Source organism: Nanorana parkeri, unplaced genomic scaffold, assembly GCF_000935625.1.
Source record: "Nanorana parkeri isolate BGI_ZX_2015 unplaced genomic scaffold, ASM93562v1 scaffold400, whole genome shotgun sequence".
Taxonomy (NCBI): domain Eukaryota; kingdom Metazoa; phylum Chordata; class Amphibia; order Anura; family Dicroglossidae; genus Nanorana; species Nanorana parkeri.
The window spans coordinates 316,906-334,016 of record NW_017306668.1 but is presented as its reverse complement, the minus strand read 5'-3'; the positions used below and the strand labels follow the sequence as shown (position 1 = coordinate 334,016).

At 43.1% G+C, this 17,111-nt stretch overlaps 1 protein-coding gene across 1 annotated transcript in view; it reads left to right on the top strand.

The window, feature by feature from the left end:
* The first annotated feature begins 7,794 nt into the window (after window positions 1-7,794).
* DNAJC10 (DnaJ heat shock protein family (Hsp40) member C10) overlaps window positions 7,795-17,111 on the top strand; it is a 43,113-nt gene continuing 33,796 nt past the window's right edge. The window contains exons 1-2 of the mRNA XM_018559508.1: window positions 7,795-8,127; window positions 16,290-16,455. Of these exons, the coding sequence (XP_018415010.1) occupies window positions 7,933-8,127; window positions 16,290-16,455 (361 nt within the window). The 5' untranslated portion in view covers window positions 7,795-7,932. The remainder of the gene's footprint in view (window positions 8,128-16,289; window positions 16,456-17,111) is intronic.

Below are 17,111 nucleotides of genomic sequence, written 5' to 3'. Positions count from 1 at the left end.
ATTAATAACTAAATTGTAGCTCGGCACATTTAGTTATTCAACTACCAAAATAAGATGACAGGAATGCAGGTAGAGATTTTATTACTGACCACCAATGTAAAGAATGCATTACAAGTTTATTTTCGGGTCATTTGTTTTAGTACAAGTTTAACACTGAAAGTCCTTTCCTAGTATAGAGCAATATGTACCACATATACATCTCACAGTCCTGATTTTTTACATTTCTTTTTAGATCTACAACTACAGTAAGTGTTGGCACTGATGTACTGTGAGATGTAGAGATACATAATGAACTTTGTACGGTTTCTGTACCGGAGAGTGACAGAGGAATGCGGAAGAGATGTAATACACATCACTTCCTGCATTCAGATGAGGAGATCAAACAGAGCTCGTGTACTGAGCTCCGTTTGATCTCCGGCCGCAGAGCTGCTGTGCTGGTCCTGGGCTCACACCAACGGAGCTCGGGATCGCCAGCAGCGGCTGCGATGGAGGGGGCGCCTGAACGCTTGTATGTAAACAGCCATCGCTGGCTGTTTACATTCAAAGCCGATTTTCCGTTTGTGCGCGCAGCCTAGTGGCGGGCACGAGCGGGGCGGGATGGGACGTTTAAAAACGCCCACCCGCATTCAAGATGCCGCTGTTTGGTCATTTTATTACAACGGCCGGACAGCAGGTGGTTTATAAGAGCGCTTGACAAACGCATGTTTTTCAGGTGTTCCCACTTTGAACTCTATGGGGCCCAAGGCGCTTGGCTCTGCTCCCGTACCACAAGTAGGACCCGTTCACAATTGCCCCATAGGGCAGCTCATTGAAATGAATGGGCTGCCCTATGCTGACACGTGGCATGTTTGGTCATGTTTTGCCACATTTGCCGTGCGTCAGCATAGGTCAGCCCATTTATTTAAATAGGCTGCTCTACGCACACGGAAAACGTGGCAAAGCAACTCATGCGGCAGTTTGAGCTGCGAGCTACAAAAATTATCTGATTGCATCTTGTTGAGCGTTATTGCCCACGAACAAATAATGGCACCGCAAGCGCGATATGATCTTTATGTGTTGCACGAACACACACATTTTAATCCATAAAAACACACACGTACAAACGCACATTCACATGTTTTTGCCCAGCATGTTTCATACTTTTTACACGTGTTAGATATGCACACAAGAAGACGCCCGTCTTAGCTGGCAGATTGAAAGACACTGTGGTCAATGGAAAAACGCGTGTCAAAATGCACAAAAAATTAAAAGTGCAAAATGCACATTTTTCAGGCTGTCCCATTGACGTCTTTGGGGCCAAATGCGCTGCAAACTGCCCCAAAGAAGCTCAGGAACTTTTTCCAGCGACTGGCGTTTTGCAGCTTGTGACAAAACGCTCAGATGTGAACGGGGGCCATTGAAATCAATGGGAATTCATATGCTGAGCATTTTGTTGCGCAGGTTTGTGCGCGATAAAACACCTAAGTGTGAATGGGGGCAGATGCCTGAAACGCCTGGCTATGCTGAATGCAGCCATGCATATATTAAATACAGTCATGGCCAAAAATATTGGCACCCCTGAATTTCTGTCAGATAATGCACCACTGCACGCAGAAGATTGTTGCAATTACAAATGTTTCGGCATTCTCATGTTTTTTTCTTTTGTTTGCATTGGTATGACACAAAAAAGTGGAGAAAAACAAGCCAAATCTGACACATTCCACACAAAACTCCAAAAATGGACTGGACAAAATTATTGGCACCTTCTCCAAATTGCAAGAATAATTGGATTCCAAGTTTGTGATGCTCCTGTAATTTGTCATTAAACTCACCTGTATCAATTAACAGGTGCTGACCATATAGAAATCACAACGGCAACCAGTTAAAATGGTGAAAAATTGACTCAATCTTTCTATTGTGTGTCTCTGTGTGCCTCACAGAGCACGGAGAAGAGAAAGAGCAGCAAAGAATTGTCTGAGGATTTGAGAACGGAAATTGTGGAAAAGCTCGGACAATCTCAAGGTTACAAGTCCAACTCCAGAGATCTTAATGTTCTTGTGTCCACTGTGCACAACATTGCCAAGACGTTTACAGCCCATGGCACTGTAGCTGATCTCCCTGGACGTGGACGAAAGAGAACAATTGATCAAAGATTGCAACAAAGGATTGTTCGAATGGTGGATAAGGACCCTCGATTCACTTCAGACAAATTCAAGCTGACCTTCAGGCACAGGGTACAACTGTGTCAGCTCCCACTATACGTTGCCATCTGAATGAAAGGGGATGCTATGGTAGGAGACCCAGGAGGACCCCACTGCTGACACAGAAACTTAAAAAAAGCCAAAACTTACCTGAGGAAGCCAAAATCAATTTGGGAGAATGTGGTGTGAACAGATGAAACAAAATGACAGCTTTGTGGTGCAGCCCATCATTCTACTGTTTTCAGAAAAAGACATGAGGCCTTTATAGAAAAAAATACAGTCCCTACAGTCAAACATGGTGGAGGTTCTCTGATGTTTTGGGGTTGCTTTGCCGCTTCAGGCACTGGATGTCTTGACTGTGTGCATGACGTTATGAAATCTGAAGACTACCAAAGAATTCTGGGGTGCAATGTAGGGCCCAGTGTCAGAAAGTTGGGTCTCCGTCAGAGGTCATGGGTGTTACAGCAGGACAATGACCCAAGGAACACGATAAAAAGCACCCAGAAATGGTTTCAGGCAAAGCGCTGGAGAGTACTGGGCTGGCCAGCAATGAGTCCAGATCTGAATCCCATAGAGCACCTGTGGAGGGAAAAGGAACCCTTCCAAACTGAGAGACCTGGAGCAGTTGGCGAAAGAAGAGTGGTCCACAATTCATATAGGGAGGTGTAAGAAACTCATTGAAGGTTACAGGAAGCGATTGATTTCAGTTATTTTTCCAGAGGGCTGTGCTACCAAATATTAATTGAGGGTGCCAATAATTTTATCCAGTCCATTTTTGGAGGTTTGTGTGGAAAATTGTCAAATTTTGGCTTTTTTTTTTTTCCCTCCACTTTTTTGTGTCATACCAATACAAACAAAAGAAATAAACATGAGAATGCCGAAACATTTGTAATTGCACCAACTTTCTGCGCCAAGTGGTACACTATCTGACAGAAATGCAGAGGTGCCAATATTTTTGGCCATGACTGTATATGTGGCCCTCTGCAGATATCATTTGGGGACACATTTGAGGCTTGATACACCTTGTTAGTTGCCAGGCACTGGTCTAATGTCTCTAGCCAGCTTTTGTCATTGCCGGAACATTCTGTCAGGAAAGGGGCAGCAAATAATAATCCCATTCTGCCATGTCACTTCACAGTGAGTGAAAGCTGAGCAATGTGAATGTCAACTCCATGTAGTACCGTCAGCTCAGCAGCAGCCAATCCGGGCTCGCCAGGGCACAGTCCCGCCCATATCCCATCATCCTCTGCGCAAATCACAGCCCGGACCGTCATCCCGGTGTACACAGACACACTGCTTCCGTCTTCCCAGGCTGATGATGTGCCGGCTGATGACTGGTAAGAACGATGTTTACAGCGGGGTGGGCTGTGTCCCCCATAGGGTGCCGGTGCATCTGTGTGTATTATGGAGTGTTCCGGGCTCAGCCCATACCCAGCCTGTATACTACTATGGAGCGTTACAGCACACAGGAACTTTCCCTGCACACAGTTCTGTACAGTGTATGGGGGGAATCTATTTTACTGGAGCAGACAGAATCTGGAGCAGTTGTGCATGATGACCAATCAGCTTCTAGTTTTCATTTACATAGCCTAAAGAAGAACTCCAGGATTTTGGAAACGTTAATTCCCCATGCAGAAGGGCTACCCTAGCACTGAAAGGGATTACCATTAATTTTGTCTCGAGCGAAAATAAAGAAATACTTACCCGATCCTCAGTCCTGCCTGGCTGCTAGATCAGTCTCTGTAGCCTCTTCTCCCCTGGTCCCCAGCAGTTTAAGGACCCGTGATGTCATCATGTCTAATACAGGTCTATTAGATGTGAGGATGCCATGGGACATACCACAGCCAGAGTGGGGGGGTGGGGTTATTTGTTGCAAGTGTAAATTGTCTGTTGTTATTAGGGGCTGTAGATCATTTCCTTGTGTCTTTTGATGTGTGTTATGTGGCGGTTCCCCTAGTATAAGGCTGGACATACACACTTGGCCTCACCGTGCACATTACAATCTGATCATACCGTCTCTGTGCTATTGTTAGATCTACCAAAACTGTATAACTGCACCAGATAAAAATCAGGTCTGCTGCCCAGCTCGACCACGGAGAGTGGCAGAGCTGCGTAGATCTCAGAACTGGATAGACATAAGTCACATGACAGCTAAAACAGTTCCATAATAGAATTGAATCTGTGATTGGGGTGGTCATTGAAGGTTTGGTTTAAGGGAATAATAAGCTTCTTGTCAAAATGGGATATCTGCTCATGTGTGGCAGACGGAAGACCCTTGCTGCAGAGCCCTGTTTTTGGGATCTATAGCAGGGGGTGGGCAACCTCGGCCCTCCAACTGTGATGAAGCTACAAACCGCCATCTAGGTGTCATGCATTTGGCTGTCCGTGTTTCAAATGCCTCATGGGACTTGTAGTTCCACAACAGCTGGAGTGCCGAGGTTGCCCACCCTGATATTGAAACTTTGTGGACAGTGTACAATTGCCAATGCTGACTTCAGTGATACCAGAGACTCGTTCCTTTGTCTCATTTTGTCTGGATCACTTAAAGAGGAACACCTGTAAAGTGCCAGAACAGACCTATCCCCATGCCGCACCCTGCAGTGTTAGCATACGCAATGGCTTGTCCGCCTAACAGATTTGGGGCTAATTATAGGATTTGGTTGTTCAAGCTTGCAGCAAAATATAAAGCTGTCCGAATATATACAGATGGTGTCTATCCCTGTAAGGTGAAATCTTCTTCCATTATGAGGTGGAGGATTAGGGAAGACACACGGCCTGATGTGATGGTACAGAGCGGAGGTACACGGAGGATCGGGCCATGTACAGCTTTCTTTATGGCTGGTTTATGAGCCCTTCTCACTATTTGAAGTACTTGTTGTACACGGGACTGCACAGCACAGAGGGGGAGGTTTATTTGTGCTCTTTTAAACTACTTTGGCCAAGTTACATCTACTGTAATGTATGACAAATTTCAAGTGACACTAAACTCAGGAATTAAATCTTAAATATGCATTCATGTACCTTTTTAAAGGAGAACTATGGGGGTCAGGGCTTTTCCTCATAGTTCTCCTAAGGGTCACGGGAGAACACAAAGTAGCATTCTCCCGTGACCCAAAGCTCAGTATACCGCGAGCTACAGCTCGCGGCATACTGAGACGCCGGGACGGATCCCGACAATACTGTCTGGATCCACCCAGCTGCGGCATTGACAGCTGGCCCTGCCTATCCAGAGGCAGAGCCAGCTGTGCCCGCCCCCTCCCCCGTCTGTTCCGCCAGCCAGCGCTGGAGGATCGGACAGGGAAGGGGGATCCCTGCAGGGAGCCGTGAGTGACAGTCACAGCTCTCTGCAGGGATAGATCGAGAAGTGAGCGAGCGCTGGTATGTGTTAGCTCACTTCCCGATCTACTGAGCCGACCTGGGACAGTTTCATTGTCACAGGTCGGCTCAGATTGAGGCTGAGTGAAAATCACTCCATAATGCTCCTTTTAACAAGCAACAAAAATGTATCTTATCTGTGTATCACTCGGCTGTAGATCCTCAAATCATCTCTGAATTGGTGCTGACACTGTCCTTCCTTCTGGAGGGGGGCTACTTTTGTTCCCCATGGTCCCTGTATGTGTTGTAAAGTAGCCACCGCTCCAAGCTCGCTCCCGTGATGGACTACAATGTTTAGTTTACTCATTTGTATTGAAGTTATAGTCCATCCAGATGGAAGGACAGTGTCAGCATGAATTCAGAGATGATTTGAGGATCTACAGCTCACTGATGCACAAAAAAGCTACATTTGTGTTAATGGTAAAGGTACGTGAATGCATTTTGAAGATTTAACGCCTGACTTTAGTGTCACTTCAAGCACTGCTATTACTCTGCAGTCAGCATTTACACACTTGGTTATTGCAAATGATGCTTAAAGTTGTCACATAGCTTGCAGACATTACACAGCAAAATCATACCAGACATAGACACTTCCATTCCTATGGTGATGCCTCTTATTAGTTCTACTGCCGTCACCACAGTAGACCTGTAATATTTTTTTTTTTTTTTTTTTGTTTGAAGCGGAGTGCAACCTTGACAATGATGCCAAAAACGACTATCTAATTAACATGAGTTAAATACATAAAGATTTGAAAATCAAACAGAGCAGAGCAAATTTTTATAACAAAAATTCTTTAGCATTCTCGCAGTAAGTATCGGGGACTTGTTGGGTTTCCTTGTGGTGATGAAAGGGCTATTGCATGGAAACAACTTGAGTCTACATTAGGTCTTAGGCTAGGTATATTTGATTGGGTATATTTGATTGTGAGGGGGGGGGGGGGGTGTTGCATGTACGTCTTAGCGGTTGTAGTTGGCTTTTGGTAAGTATTCAATGTTTACAGTGAATATAAGTCTTCTAAAGGAACAAATATCGAAAATGCCTGCTATACATGTCTTCGACCTCTATTGTTCAATCACTGCTGAGGCATGCATGTACCCACAAAATATTCCGACCAAGTAATAAAAAAATGTCAAGCTGAGGTGTATTCTTCTTATATTTTGCCTTCCCTGGTTCCCTCCTTCCTCCTTCATTAACATGCTAATGAAAGTTTTAAATAACACCTTTTCAGTTTTTCTCACATACCATATTATAGACCAGTTTATGCCATCACTAGGTCTCTCTGCTACGATAAGCAAAGCGGGCAGATCATGGCCAACGCCGACAATGAATCTGTCACACATCGGCTCTATAGATCGGGAAGTAATTGAACACATACTGTCGCTCGCTCACTTCTCGATCATCTCCCAGCAGAGAGCGGTGACTAACGGTCTCGGCTCCCCGCAGGGATTCCCCCCCTCCCAGCGCTGACCGGAGGAACAGATGGTGGAGGGGCGGGCACTGTTGGCTCTGCCTCTAGATAGGCAGAGCCCACTGTCATTCACGCAGCTAGGGGGATTCTTGACGGTATTGTCGGGATACGTCCTGGCTTTGGCAGTCGCAGTTTACCGTGAGCTGTAGCTTGCGATATACTGAGCTTTGGATCACGGGAGGATGCTAGTATATGTCCTCCCGTGACCCTTAAGAGAACTATGGGGAAAAACACTTACCCTATAGTTCTTTTAAGTATCAAAATGCCTTGATTGGTGGGTAGCAGTCTGAAACAGTGGGCATTCCTTAGCAGGCTGCATTTGCATTCAAACTGCCTTAGGTAACTCCCACGTGTGATGGTGGGCCTCTGTGTTTAAAAGAACTGAAATCTAATAAGTGAAAGAGATGGGGAGGAAAGACTAGGAAATAAGGAGGGCTCTGTCTGACTTGCTGTAGCTTCTAATGCACAGTATGAGAAGCTCCCTGTGTGCAGTGAAATCAGAGTAAGCAGTCTCAGTCCAGGCGATGATCCTGTACAACAATGCAAGCCTGAAGATAAGGCCAGGAGTTCAGAAATCTGATTTTACTTACAGTGCTCTAAAGAAAACGAGACATTCTTTGGTGGAAGATTAGTTCTACCTCAATGATTGATGAAGACTTTTTTTTTTTCCGTGTGCTTTAAAATGAAATGTATTGGCTTTAATTAAAATACAAATAACCATAGATGAAAAAAAAAAGATCCTCAATTGTATTTTTTTTATTTGCAGATTGAAGAAGCCAAAGCAGTGAAGAAAGCAGTAACGAAGACATCACCATGCACTTCAGTTAATGAAATCCGACACATAATGAACTGATCGTTGTGCCTACAGGCTGTCTTAGTATTTTATATTGCCATCAGATCTCTGAACAATGGAGCTTTCCAGCACACAAAACTGTATTTTAAAGAGACAAGTTTTTTGTTTGATTGTCATATCTCTAGCTGTGCTTGTCTGCATGGATGAGGACTACTATAGTTTACTTGCTGTATCCAGAGCGTCTAGTAGTAGAGAAATTCGACAGGCGTTTAAGAAGCTGGCATTAAAATTGCATCCTGACAAGAATAAGGTAATTGATCCTGCATTCAGTGTGATTTCTGTTGCATTAGCATCAGAAGAATATATTCTTTATTATTTTCCTGTGCTGAGATGACTATTATATTAATAATAGAAATCTTAAAGGAGAAGTGCAGGGAGAGTAGAACATACTCTGTCTGCTGCTTGTAGCCGGTGTGGGAAACTTGTCATGTGTTGGCGTTAAGATCTAAAGTTGACCAATTACATGACCACTGATCGCTCAGCTCTCAGTCTCTTCTCCCCGCAGGGATTCCCCCCCTTCACACAGTGGGGATAACATCTCTCCAGTTGGGAACAAGGTTGATCTATCATCACTAGTAGCAGTGCACCAATATATCGGCCGCTGAAACATATCAGCCAATTATGACCAAAAGTGCAATTTTCTGGCCGATACAGCGGTGCATCCATTCTCCTCTCCGCTCGCTCAGCCTCCTGTGACAGCTGTCGGGAAGGAGAGTGAGTACAAACACTCAGTTAATAGTGATTGCTGAGTGTTTGTAGATAATTGAGGACATGGCATGTTTACTATATACTCAATTATGAATGAGAGTGATCTACATCACCTCCTGTTCATTCACGATTGTGGACATGGTAAACACACTATATCCTCATGTTATGAATGAACAGGAACACTTAGTATAGAGGATTCCTGTTCATTTAAAACGGGCTGCTAAAAAAGAGATTGAGGACTCTGTGTCCTCAATCTCTTTTTCTATTTTAAAAGGGAAATATCAGGGATCTGTTTAGACCCCCAATATTTCCCCGAAGCCCCTAAAAGTAAAGTTAAAAAAAATGAAATATTTAATATAAATAAAATATAAAACAATTTTAACCACTTCAAGACCAGGTGTTTAGACCCCCTTCCTGGCCAGGCCATTTTTCAGTTTTTGAAAAAGTTAAAGTAAAAAATTATTTTTCGGTTTCGGCCTGACATTTTTTTTTTTTCTATTTTGGTTTTGAAATTTACATTTTGGTGCACCTCTAATCACTAGCACACCATACTGAAAGGTCAAGGTACATGTATTCGTCATCTATAAAAGTGGCCCAGTGGGCTTGAAATGTCACTTTTTTTTTTATGGGTAACGGATAAATAGCCTACCGTTTACCTCTCAGGATGGCATGCTGGTGATATATCGACTTTGATGTCTGCTATGACGGCACCATCAGTCATTTCACATCGCACCTGCTGGATATGAGAGGTTTAACAATTCCTTAGTCTGCTGTTAATATTGCCGTCTTGGTGACCGCATGGAACGTGAGTGGAAATTCCCACAATGGGATCACTGACAGTAAGAAAAATCTGGCAAAGGCTCTAACATTTCCCAGCTATGTGTAAAACTAAATAGAAAGTGTTGGCTGGATTCAGGCGTTCTCTAATCTGAAAATGTACAATGTGATTTGTACTGCTTATTATTGGTTCACATTTATTCTGGTAATTTTCCCAAAGTTGCCACTTTAGACTTTGATGCAGAATGTCAGTACTTGTCATGGCAGATAGAGGTTGAGTGCAGTTGTGAACACTGCCCTTGGATGTTCCTGTATTCTGATAATGTCATGTTTAAGGTGCAATTGATCATTCAGTTTAAATTCACTAAATATGTTCCTGGTGTAGGAAAACATAAGGTGTGCACAGTCTTAGTTGGTTTTCTTAAAAAAAAAAAAAAAAACAGCCACAACCTGAGTGGAAATGCTTGTCCCCCATCAGCATGGTGTAGAGAAGGAATTTTGCGCTCTGTGTGGAAGCAGTGTTGTCTCTGCACATGTCTGACACACTCCCTGCTAGAGTCAAAGCTAGAGCTCTCCAATCAGCAAAGCTCATGCTCCCTGTTGATTGTAGAGCTATTGTGACTTTGCAGGTCCTCTACAGAGAGACCACTGCTTCCACATAGAGAGCAGGGGTCCTTCTGTACGACTTGCTGGCAGGGGAGAGGATTTTCTACTCGGGGATGTGGCTGTTGGCTAAATACAATGAACGGAGTTTGCACAGCTTTTTGTTTTGTTGCTCCTGGAATGTATTAGTTGATTTAAACGTTCAATTTGGCTTTAAGTGAATTTGACCTGGCCTAACATTGCCTTGGGTAACAGTGCCCGCGTCAATGACCACAGGGTGTCTGATATAGCTTGTGAGACACCTAAAAAGTGCCTGTTATTTACAAAAAGGGCTTATTCACACTAGCGCCCACACTAAAATGCTGATTTAAAATGTGGTCTAGTGTCCGTGTGAGGTCCAATGAGGGGGGCTGTAGGATGTGTCCGTGTGAGGTCCAAAGGGGGGGGGCTGGGGGGGCTGTAGGATGTGTCTGTGTGAGGTCCAATGGGGGGGTGGCTGGGGGGCTGTAGGATTGGTGCTTTCAATATATGACATTGTTATCTTTTCAAAGTTACACTCCATTCATGTTGGTGCGACACTGCTGTGTGGTGACATGCTCTGGTGTCTATATGCTGCGGAACAATGCAGCATGTCTGCATTTTTCTGTATTGCAGTGTGAATAGGGCACATAGAACACAACTGTTTTTATGTTCCCTATTGGGGACCTGCGTTTTTTTTTTTCTTTGCAGATCGTGTTAATGGGCCCTAAGAAAACTTTTTAAAAATGACCACAGGTACACTCCTTAGAAACTGCATGAGCTTATAGTGGATGTTTCTAGAACCAGTGCAAATTGTTGGTCCCAATACAGATTTGGCCTCTTAACATTTTTGCAAAAGGAATTGTTGAAGAGTGCCTTGCAAGTGGCAGCCAGTGAGTTGTTTTGTCATATTAGAGGGGAATAATGAATGGGAGGATGGCATTGGACGCCACAAAGACTGTCTGAGACACTTCTATATTTGAGCCCCAATGTGATTCTTAATAGTAGCAATGAGTGGTCTATCTTTGAGCCTTTGGACTGCTGACTTTTTTCTCAAGCTTTCCCCCTTGGCCTTACTTGTGCTATCCCTAACACACAAACAATAGAAGCAGAACTTAACAAAGCCAGCAAGCCAGGTAGCTGGCTGCAGATGCCTAACTTTTAAATCCTTTTGTTATTGAGACTGTGGGGGTTATTCACAGAAGGGTAAAGAGTTTGGAGAAGACAGGAGAACTTTCCAGTTCAGCTATGTTGTCCTAGATTGTTCACTTCTCCTGCCTTCTCCAAACTCTTCACCCTTTTGTGAATAACCCTGCATATCTTTATTGACAAATATTGTAAGCGTATGTCAAGGCAAATAAAAACATATTTAGTTCATCTCTGCAATACATACACACTTCTCTATGTTGTATCCCTATGTTTGACCACACTTCAAGTGCAGAAAAAAACTGATGTGCCGGAAATCTAGTGTGCTCCTACCTTCCTCTTTGACACTACAACATCTACATGATAATACAGGAGTATTTTTGGCTCTGAATTCCAAAGAGCGTGGTGTCAGCCCTGCCTACTTCTGATGGATAACAAAGACCTTTCCTCATCTCCATAAGCGCTCTGTGTGCACAGGCAGAGAGCACAGGAAGTTATCAGCTCACAAAATTTCTGGCAGAATCAACAGATATTTATTGCGTTTATCAAACAGATCTAACAAAAGCCTTCCAATAGTATAGTTAACAGACCAAAAATGAGCAAATAAGTCAAGTTCATTATTAGGGTTTACATGCCCTTTAAAGTAACTCTAAACTCAGTTAATTCTTAAAAATGCATTCACGTTCCCTAACTATTATCAGAAATGTACCTTATTTGTGTATCACTCGGCTGTAGATCCTGAAATCATTTCTGAATTGGTGCTGACACTGTCCTTCCTTCTGGAGGGGGGCTACTTTTATGCCACATGGTCCCTGTGTGTGTTGTAAAGTAGCCACCGCTCCAAGCTCACTTCCATGATGGACTACAATCTCAATACAAATGAGTAAACTAAACATGAGATTGTAGTCCATTACAAGAGCGAGCTTGGAGTTGAAGATACTTTACAACACACACTGACCATAGGAACAAAAGTTAACTCGCGCACCAGAGAGTTAATAGTAATACAAGCCATACATATCTGTCAGTCCTTTTTGGTGAGGTCATGTCACCAGCTCTGAAAATAATGTTCCACCCTTCTGAAGATGTAAGCTTAGAGTCCTGTGTATTTATGAACACTGCTCGCATCTTGTTCTCATTAGTTTTTCCCTTTACTGGTATGTGTAATGTTAAAGCGATGTGCCAAGAACAGGCAGAATATTTTAAGCGCCTTTGTTACACATATAGCATAACTAGAATTCACACCAGTGTTTAGACAGACTTCCTTCCAGAAGGAAAATACCATGGCATGTTTACTTAAAGGAGAACTATGGGGTCAGTGTTTTTCCCCATAGTTCTCCTTAGGGTAACGGGAGGACACAAACTAGCGTCCTCCCGTTACCCTAAGCTCAGTATACCGCCAGCTACAGCTCGCGGTATACTGAGACGCCGCAGCCGGAGCGAATCCCGACTTAGATGACGGGATCCACCCAGCTGCGTGAGTGACAGCGGGCGCTGCCTATCTAGAGGCAGAGCCAGCTGTACCCGCCCCCTCCCCCGTCCGTTCCGCCAGTCAGCGCTGGCAGATCGGAGGGGGGAGAGGGGAATCCAGCCCCTCCCCCTGTCACAGCAGAGAGCCGTGACAGGATCGAGAGGCGAGCAAACCCGGTATGTGTTCGCTCACCTCCCGATCTACTGAGCCGACCTGTGACAGTCTCATTGTCACAGGTCAGCTAGAACTATGAGGTGAGTGAAAAGCACTCACCTCATAGTTCTCCTTTTAATAAAGTCAGTGTATCTGAACTAGAACAACTTTTTTGGTTTTCAGTAGAAGAAACATGATTTGTTAGCATTATAATTGGTTGATTGTGTTCTGTTCATGAGCAAACTGGGTAAATAGTCTTTAAAAGGTATATCCATCCGATTGCTTTATAAGTATGCAGCCCTCAAATGTAGAGAGAAACCCAATGCTTTTCACAGAGGTGAACAAATTAATATGGAATTCAGGAGCCAGTCTGCCCAATCCAGGGGTCAGCAGTAGTATTATATTCAATACATTTGTATTAGGTTTAAGTAACAAACAGGAGAACAAACAACCAGGGTAACGTCAGCACACCAATGAGCATATGACATACAATGTGAAGGAGTGAATATACATAGGTAAGGCAAAGAGCCAAGGGGAGTTCAGTCCATCCATATAGATAAAATGTGCAGAAGGGTCATTATCACCAAGTGGCGACTGTTTAGTTTAATCTGGGGATAACTACAGAATTATGTTCTAAAGTGAGTGGGTCAGGGTTCTAAACTCTTCATCCCTGAGTGTATACTAAGTGAATGCTGGCTGCATATGCATGTCTTGAACAGAAGCAAGAGAAAGGAATATATTACTACGGCTTTGTTGGGATTTCATTTGTTTGGTATTGACTTTAGAACAAGTTTAATTAACATTTTAAAGGCAGCTCCATCAAAAAAGCTTGGTGACGCCATCTGTGCACTTGTGTGCTCAGGTGCTAATAATGGCCTTTACAAGGGTCTTCACTCTCCTTTTTTCTTTCTTTTTTGTTAAAAATATATATTAAATTAAATTTTTTCCATACATGGATAATGCAACAGCAGGGAACCACAATTTGGTACAAACGTAAATGTTCATTATGTGTTCCTATTCACACAACATACTGAAGAAAAACTTTTAAAAACAATTCTTACCTTTTTTAAGATGTTTTGTTAAATCAGGAAAGAGGGCTGATTTCCAGTTTTTTTCTTAGCCCTTTCACAGTGGTCTGTCCCAATGGAAAGTCTTGGGACTGAAATCTGTGGATTGTGTTTTATCTCATAAGCTTTAGCAATGGGCTAGCGAGCTCAGACCCCTCACCTCTCACAGCTCCTCCTAACATTTCAAAGAAATAGAAGCAAGAAGCAAGAAGACATTTTAACACTAAGTCCTACCCATGTAAAAGCAATTTAAACTGCAAAAAGCAGTTTTTTTTTTTTTTGTTTTTTTTTAGCTTATGTAATGTGAATAGGAACAAGTAGCAAATATAAAATAAGTGTTATCCCAATTTGGCTGCCAAAGTGGAACTACACTTTAAAGTGGACCTTTTACCCCCTTTGACTAAAAATCACATCAGCATTCAGCTCTGAATGCTGATATGAAATCATCTTACATCAGGGACATACGGTCAGGGGAGGCAGAGCCTCACCTACAATTATGGAGGAAAAAGCTGTCAGTTTCATGTCTGAAGCTGACAGATTTTTCTCCATTCAGATCGGCATCTAACAGGTTACACATCACGGAAATCCTCCCCGCTGTGTAACCTGTCACGGAGCCTCAGCGGTGAGGAGCAATTGAGGGACAGGGAGGCTCCTCCCTGTCTCCTCCCTTCCTCCTTTACACTAACTAAACAAACATATTTTTATTTACTTACAATTTCTTTTTTCCCCCCTACTTTCTGGTCCACTTTGGCACAAATGATGTAATCGTGCCCAAGCTTTGCATCCTGGGAAGGTTACATCAGCAGAGCATTGCTAGAAAATCTCATCTGTCATCTCATGAGATTTCAGGGAAAGGCAGTTTCCTCCCTGAGATGATGTGCATGGTCACAAATTCTAGTCACATTTGCCAGAGTTCCAGGAAGTAAAAGGAGTTCTAATAACCTGCCCTTAGTTAAAATGGCCACTGTCAGAGGACTGGGGAAGAAACAAGAAATAGGTATGCAAAGAATACAAAGCCGGCAAATATCTAGAAGTATGTGTTTGTAGTAGGGTTGCACAGATACCAAGTACAGTACTCGGTGCAAGTACGAATACATGTACCGATACTTTTGAGCTCCAAGACTAGACTAGAGAAAAATTCAAAAGTTAGGAAGCAGCTGTCATTTGTAAGGAGCACACGGAGCTCCTGGGATTTGTACATTTCTGTTTTAATGTACGATTTTGTTTTTATAAATATAAATAAAGGGATGCACAGATACCAGTTTTGTGAGTACGAGTACTGGTACTTGCCGAGTACTTACAAGTACGAGTACTGATACATTTTTGTTTATGGTCATGTGACAGCTTTTCTAAAACAATACAGACTAATGATTTCAGCACAGTGGTGGAGTGCCAGAGCCAGGTCCCAGCTGCAACCACTGCAACCCTGGTAGTTCTCATGAAAATGCCAAGTATCGGCACTAGTACTCGAAAAGTATCTGTGCATCCCTAGTTTGTAGATTGTCATTACTAAACATTTCTAAAGGGGCCTTTGTTGTTATTTTGAAGATATGGGTAAAGATCCGCTTTAAAGGTGGGCAGAGAGAGAGCCTGTAGCTAATGCAGGGAGATCTCACTGCTGCACTGCTGAGCAGATTTAGTTAAAGTCTGGTGGATTGAGTCACCAGCTGGCTCCTTGTAACTGCAGGAACTTTTTTGGGTGGACTAAACATTTATTTAAAGATGTCATTTACTGACGGAGTACAAACAGAATTAAAAAAAAAACATTCACCATTTTAATACCCGGAGATGGAAAGCAATTTTGCAAATATCAGTTCACATTTCTGCTCTATTTTTTTTCCTGTGCATAGAAAGTTGTCATCACAGGTCCAGGCCAGTGTAAACAAAGCCTGTTTGCTGTCTGCACTGTAACTGCAATCAAGAAATCGGAACAAGGACGGCATCCTGTCTGACTCAACCAGGAGAAATTAGTTATGGCTTCTATGCTGCATTGCACTCACGTAATCACTGGAGATCACAGGCTGATAGAAGCAGAAAGCCCCTGCATGAGTATAGGCAAGCCCTGGTCATCAAAAATTGCAATGTGATTCCAGCTGGTCAGTTATAGACAGCACAGTGCACATTTACAGGGATCATAGAAACTATTTTTGTTTTTTCCTTATTTAGAGATGTTATCTACAATGACACTCAACTCGTGTAGAGGTCAATGGTTTCTCAGCCTGTAAATTAGACAGTTTGGGGGGAATTTATAAAAAATCTGGAGCAGTTGCCTATGGCAACCAATCAGCTTGTCTCTTCAGTTAAGCTTTGAAAATGAAAGGTGGATGCTGATTGGTTGCCGTGCACAGCTGCTCAGATTTTGTCTGCTCCAGTTTTTTGATAAATTCCCCCCCCCCCCCATGTGTTCAAGTACATTTGGTTTTATTCTTCTTAGTTACTTCCTGACATACATTTTCATTTTAATCCTTCTAGAATGATCCAGATGCACATGACAAATTTCTAAAAATAAATCGAGCGTACGAAGTTTTAAAAGATGACGATCTCAGAAAAAAATATGATAAATATGGGGAAAAGGGTTTAGAAGATCAACAGCAAGGAGGCCGCTATGAAAGCTGGAACTTTTACCGATATGACTTTGGTATGTATATGCTTTCTATTTTCTCTTAAAATTGCAATCTAGCTTTGTTGTCCTGTGTCCTGTGTATTCTCACTGTGTGAGCTTTGTGAATTTCTTCCAGATCTGTGCAGTAATCCAGTGTGAAACTTTGCCCCTGTAATAAAGACCAGTCACTGCTGCTCTCTCTTTGTGCAGGGTGGCGGTTCTTGCATCCGCCCCTTCCTGTAATTTCCTGCGCAGGCTACACTGATATCACCATTTTCATTTTCCTTTTTTTTTTTTTTTTTTAATAACTGGTTTCTATATTCGAAAATAGACGTAATAAAGGTTTTTGTGGCAGAAGTTCAGCTTTACCAGAGACGAGCAACAAGATTTCACTGTCTGAAAAATTTTATTAGATGAAATCATGCACAAGCCATGTGTCCCATCATGTGGCATAAATCTAAGCATGGTTTCTTAAAGGAGAACTATGGGGGTCAGTGCTTTTCCCCATAGTTCTCCTTAGGGTAACGGGAGGACACAAACTAGCGTCCTCCTGTCACCCTAAGCTCAGTATACCGCGAGCTGTATACTGAGGCGCCGGAGCGGATCCCGACATCGATGTCGAGATCCGCCCAGCTGCGTGACTGACAGCTGGCTCTGCCTATCTAGAGGCAGAGCCAGCTGTACCCGCCCCC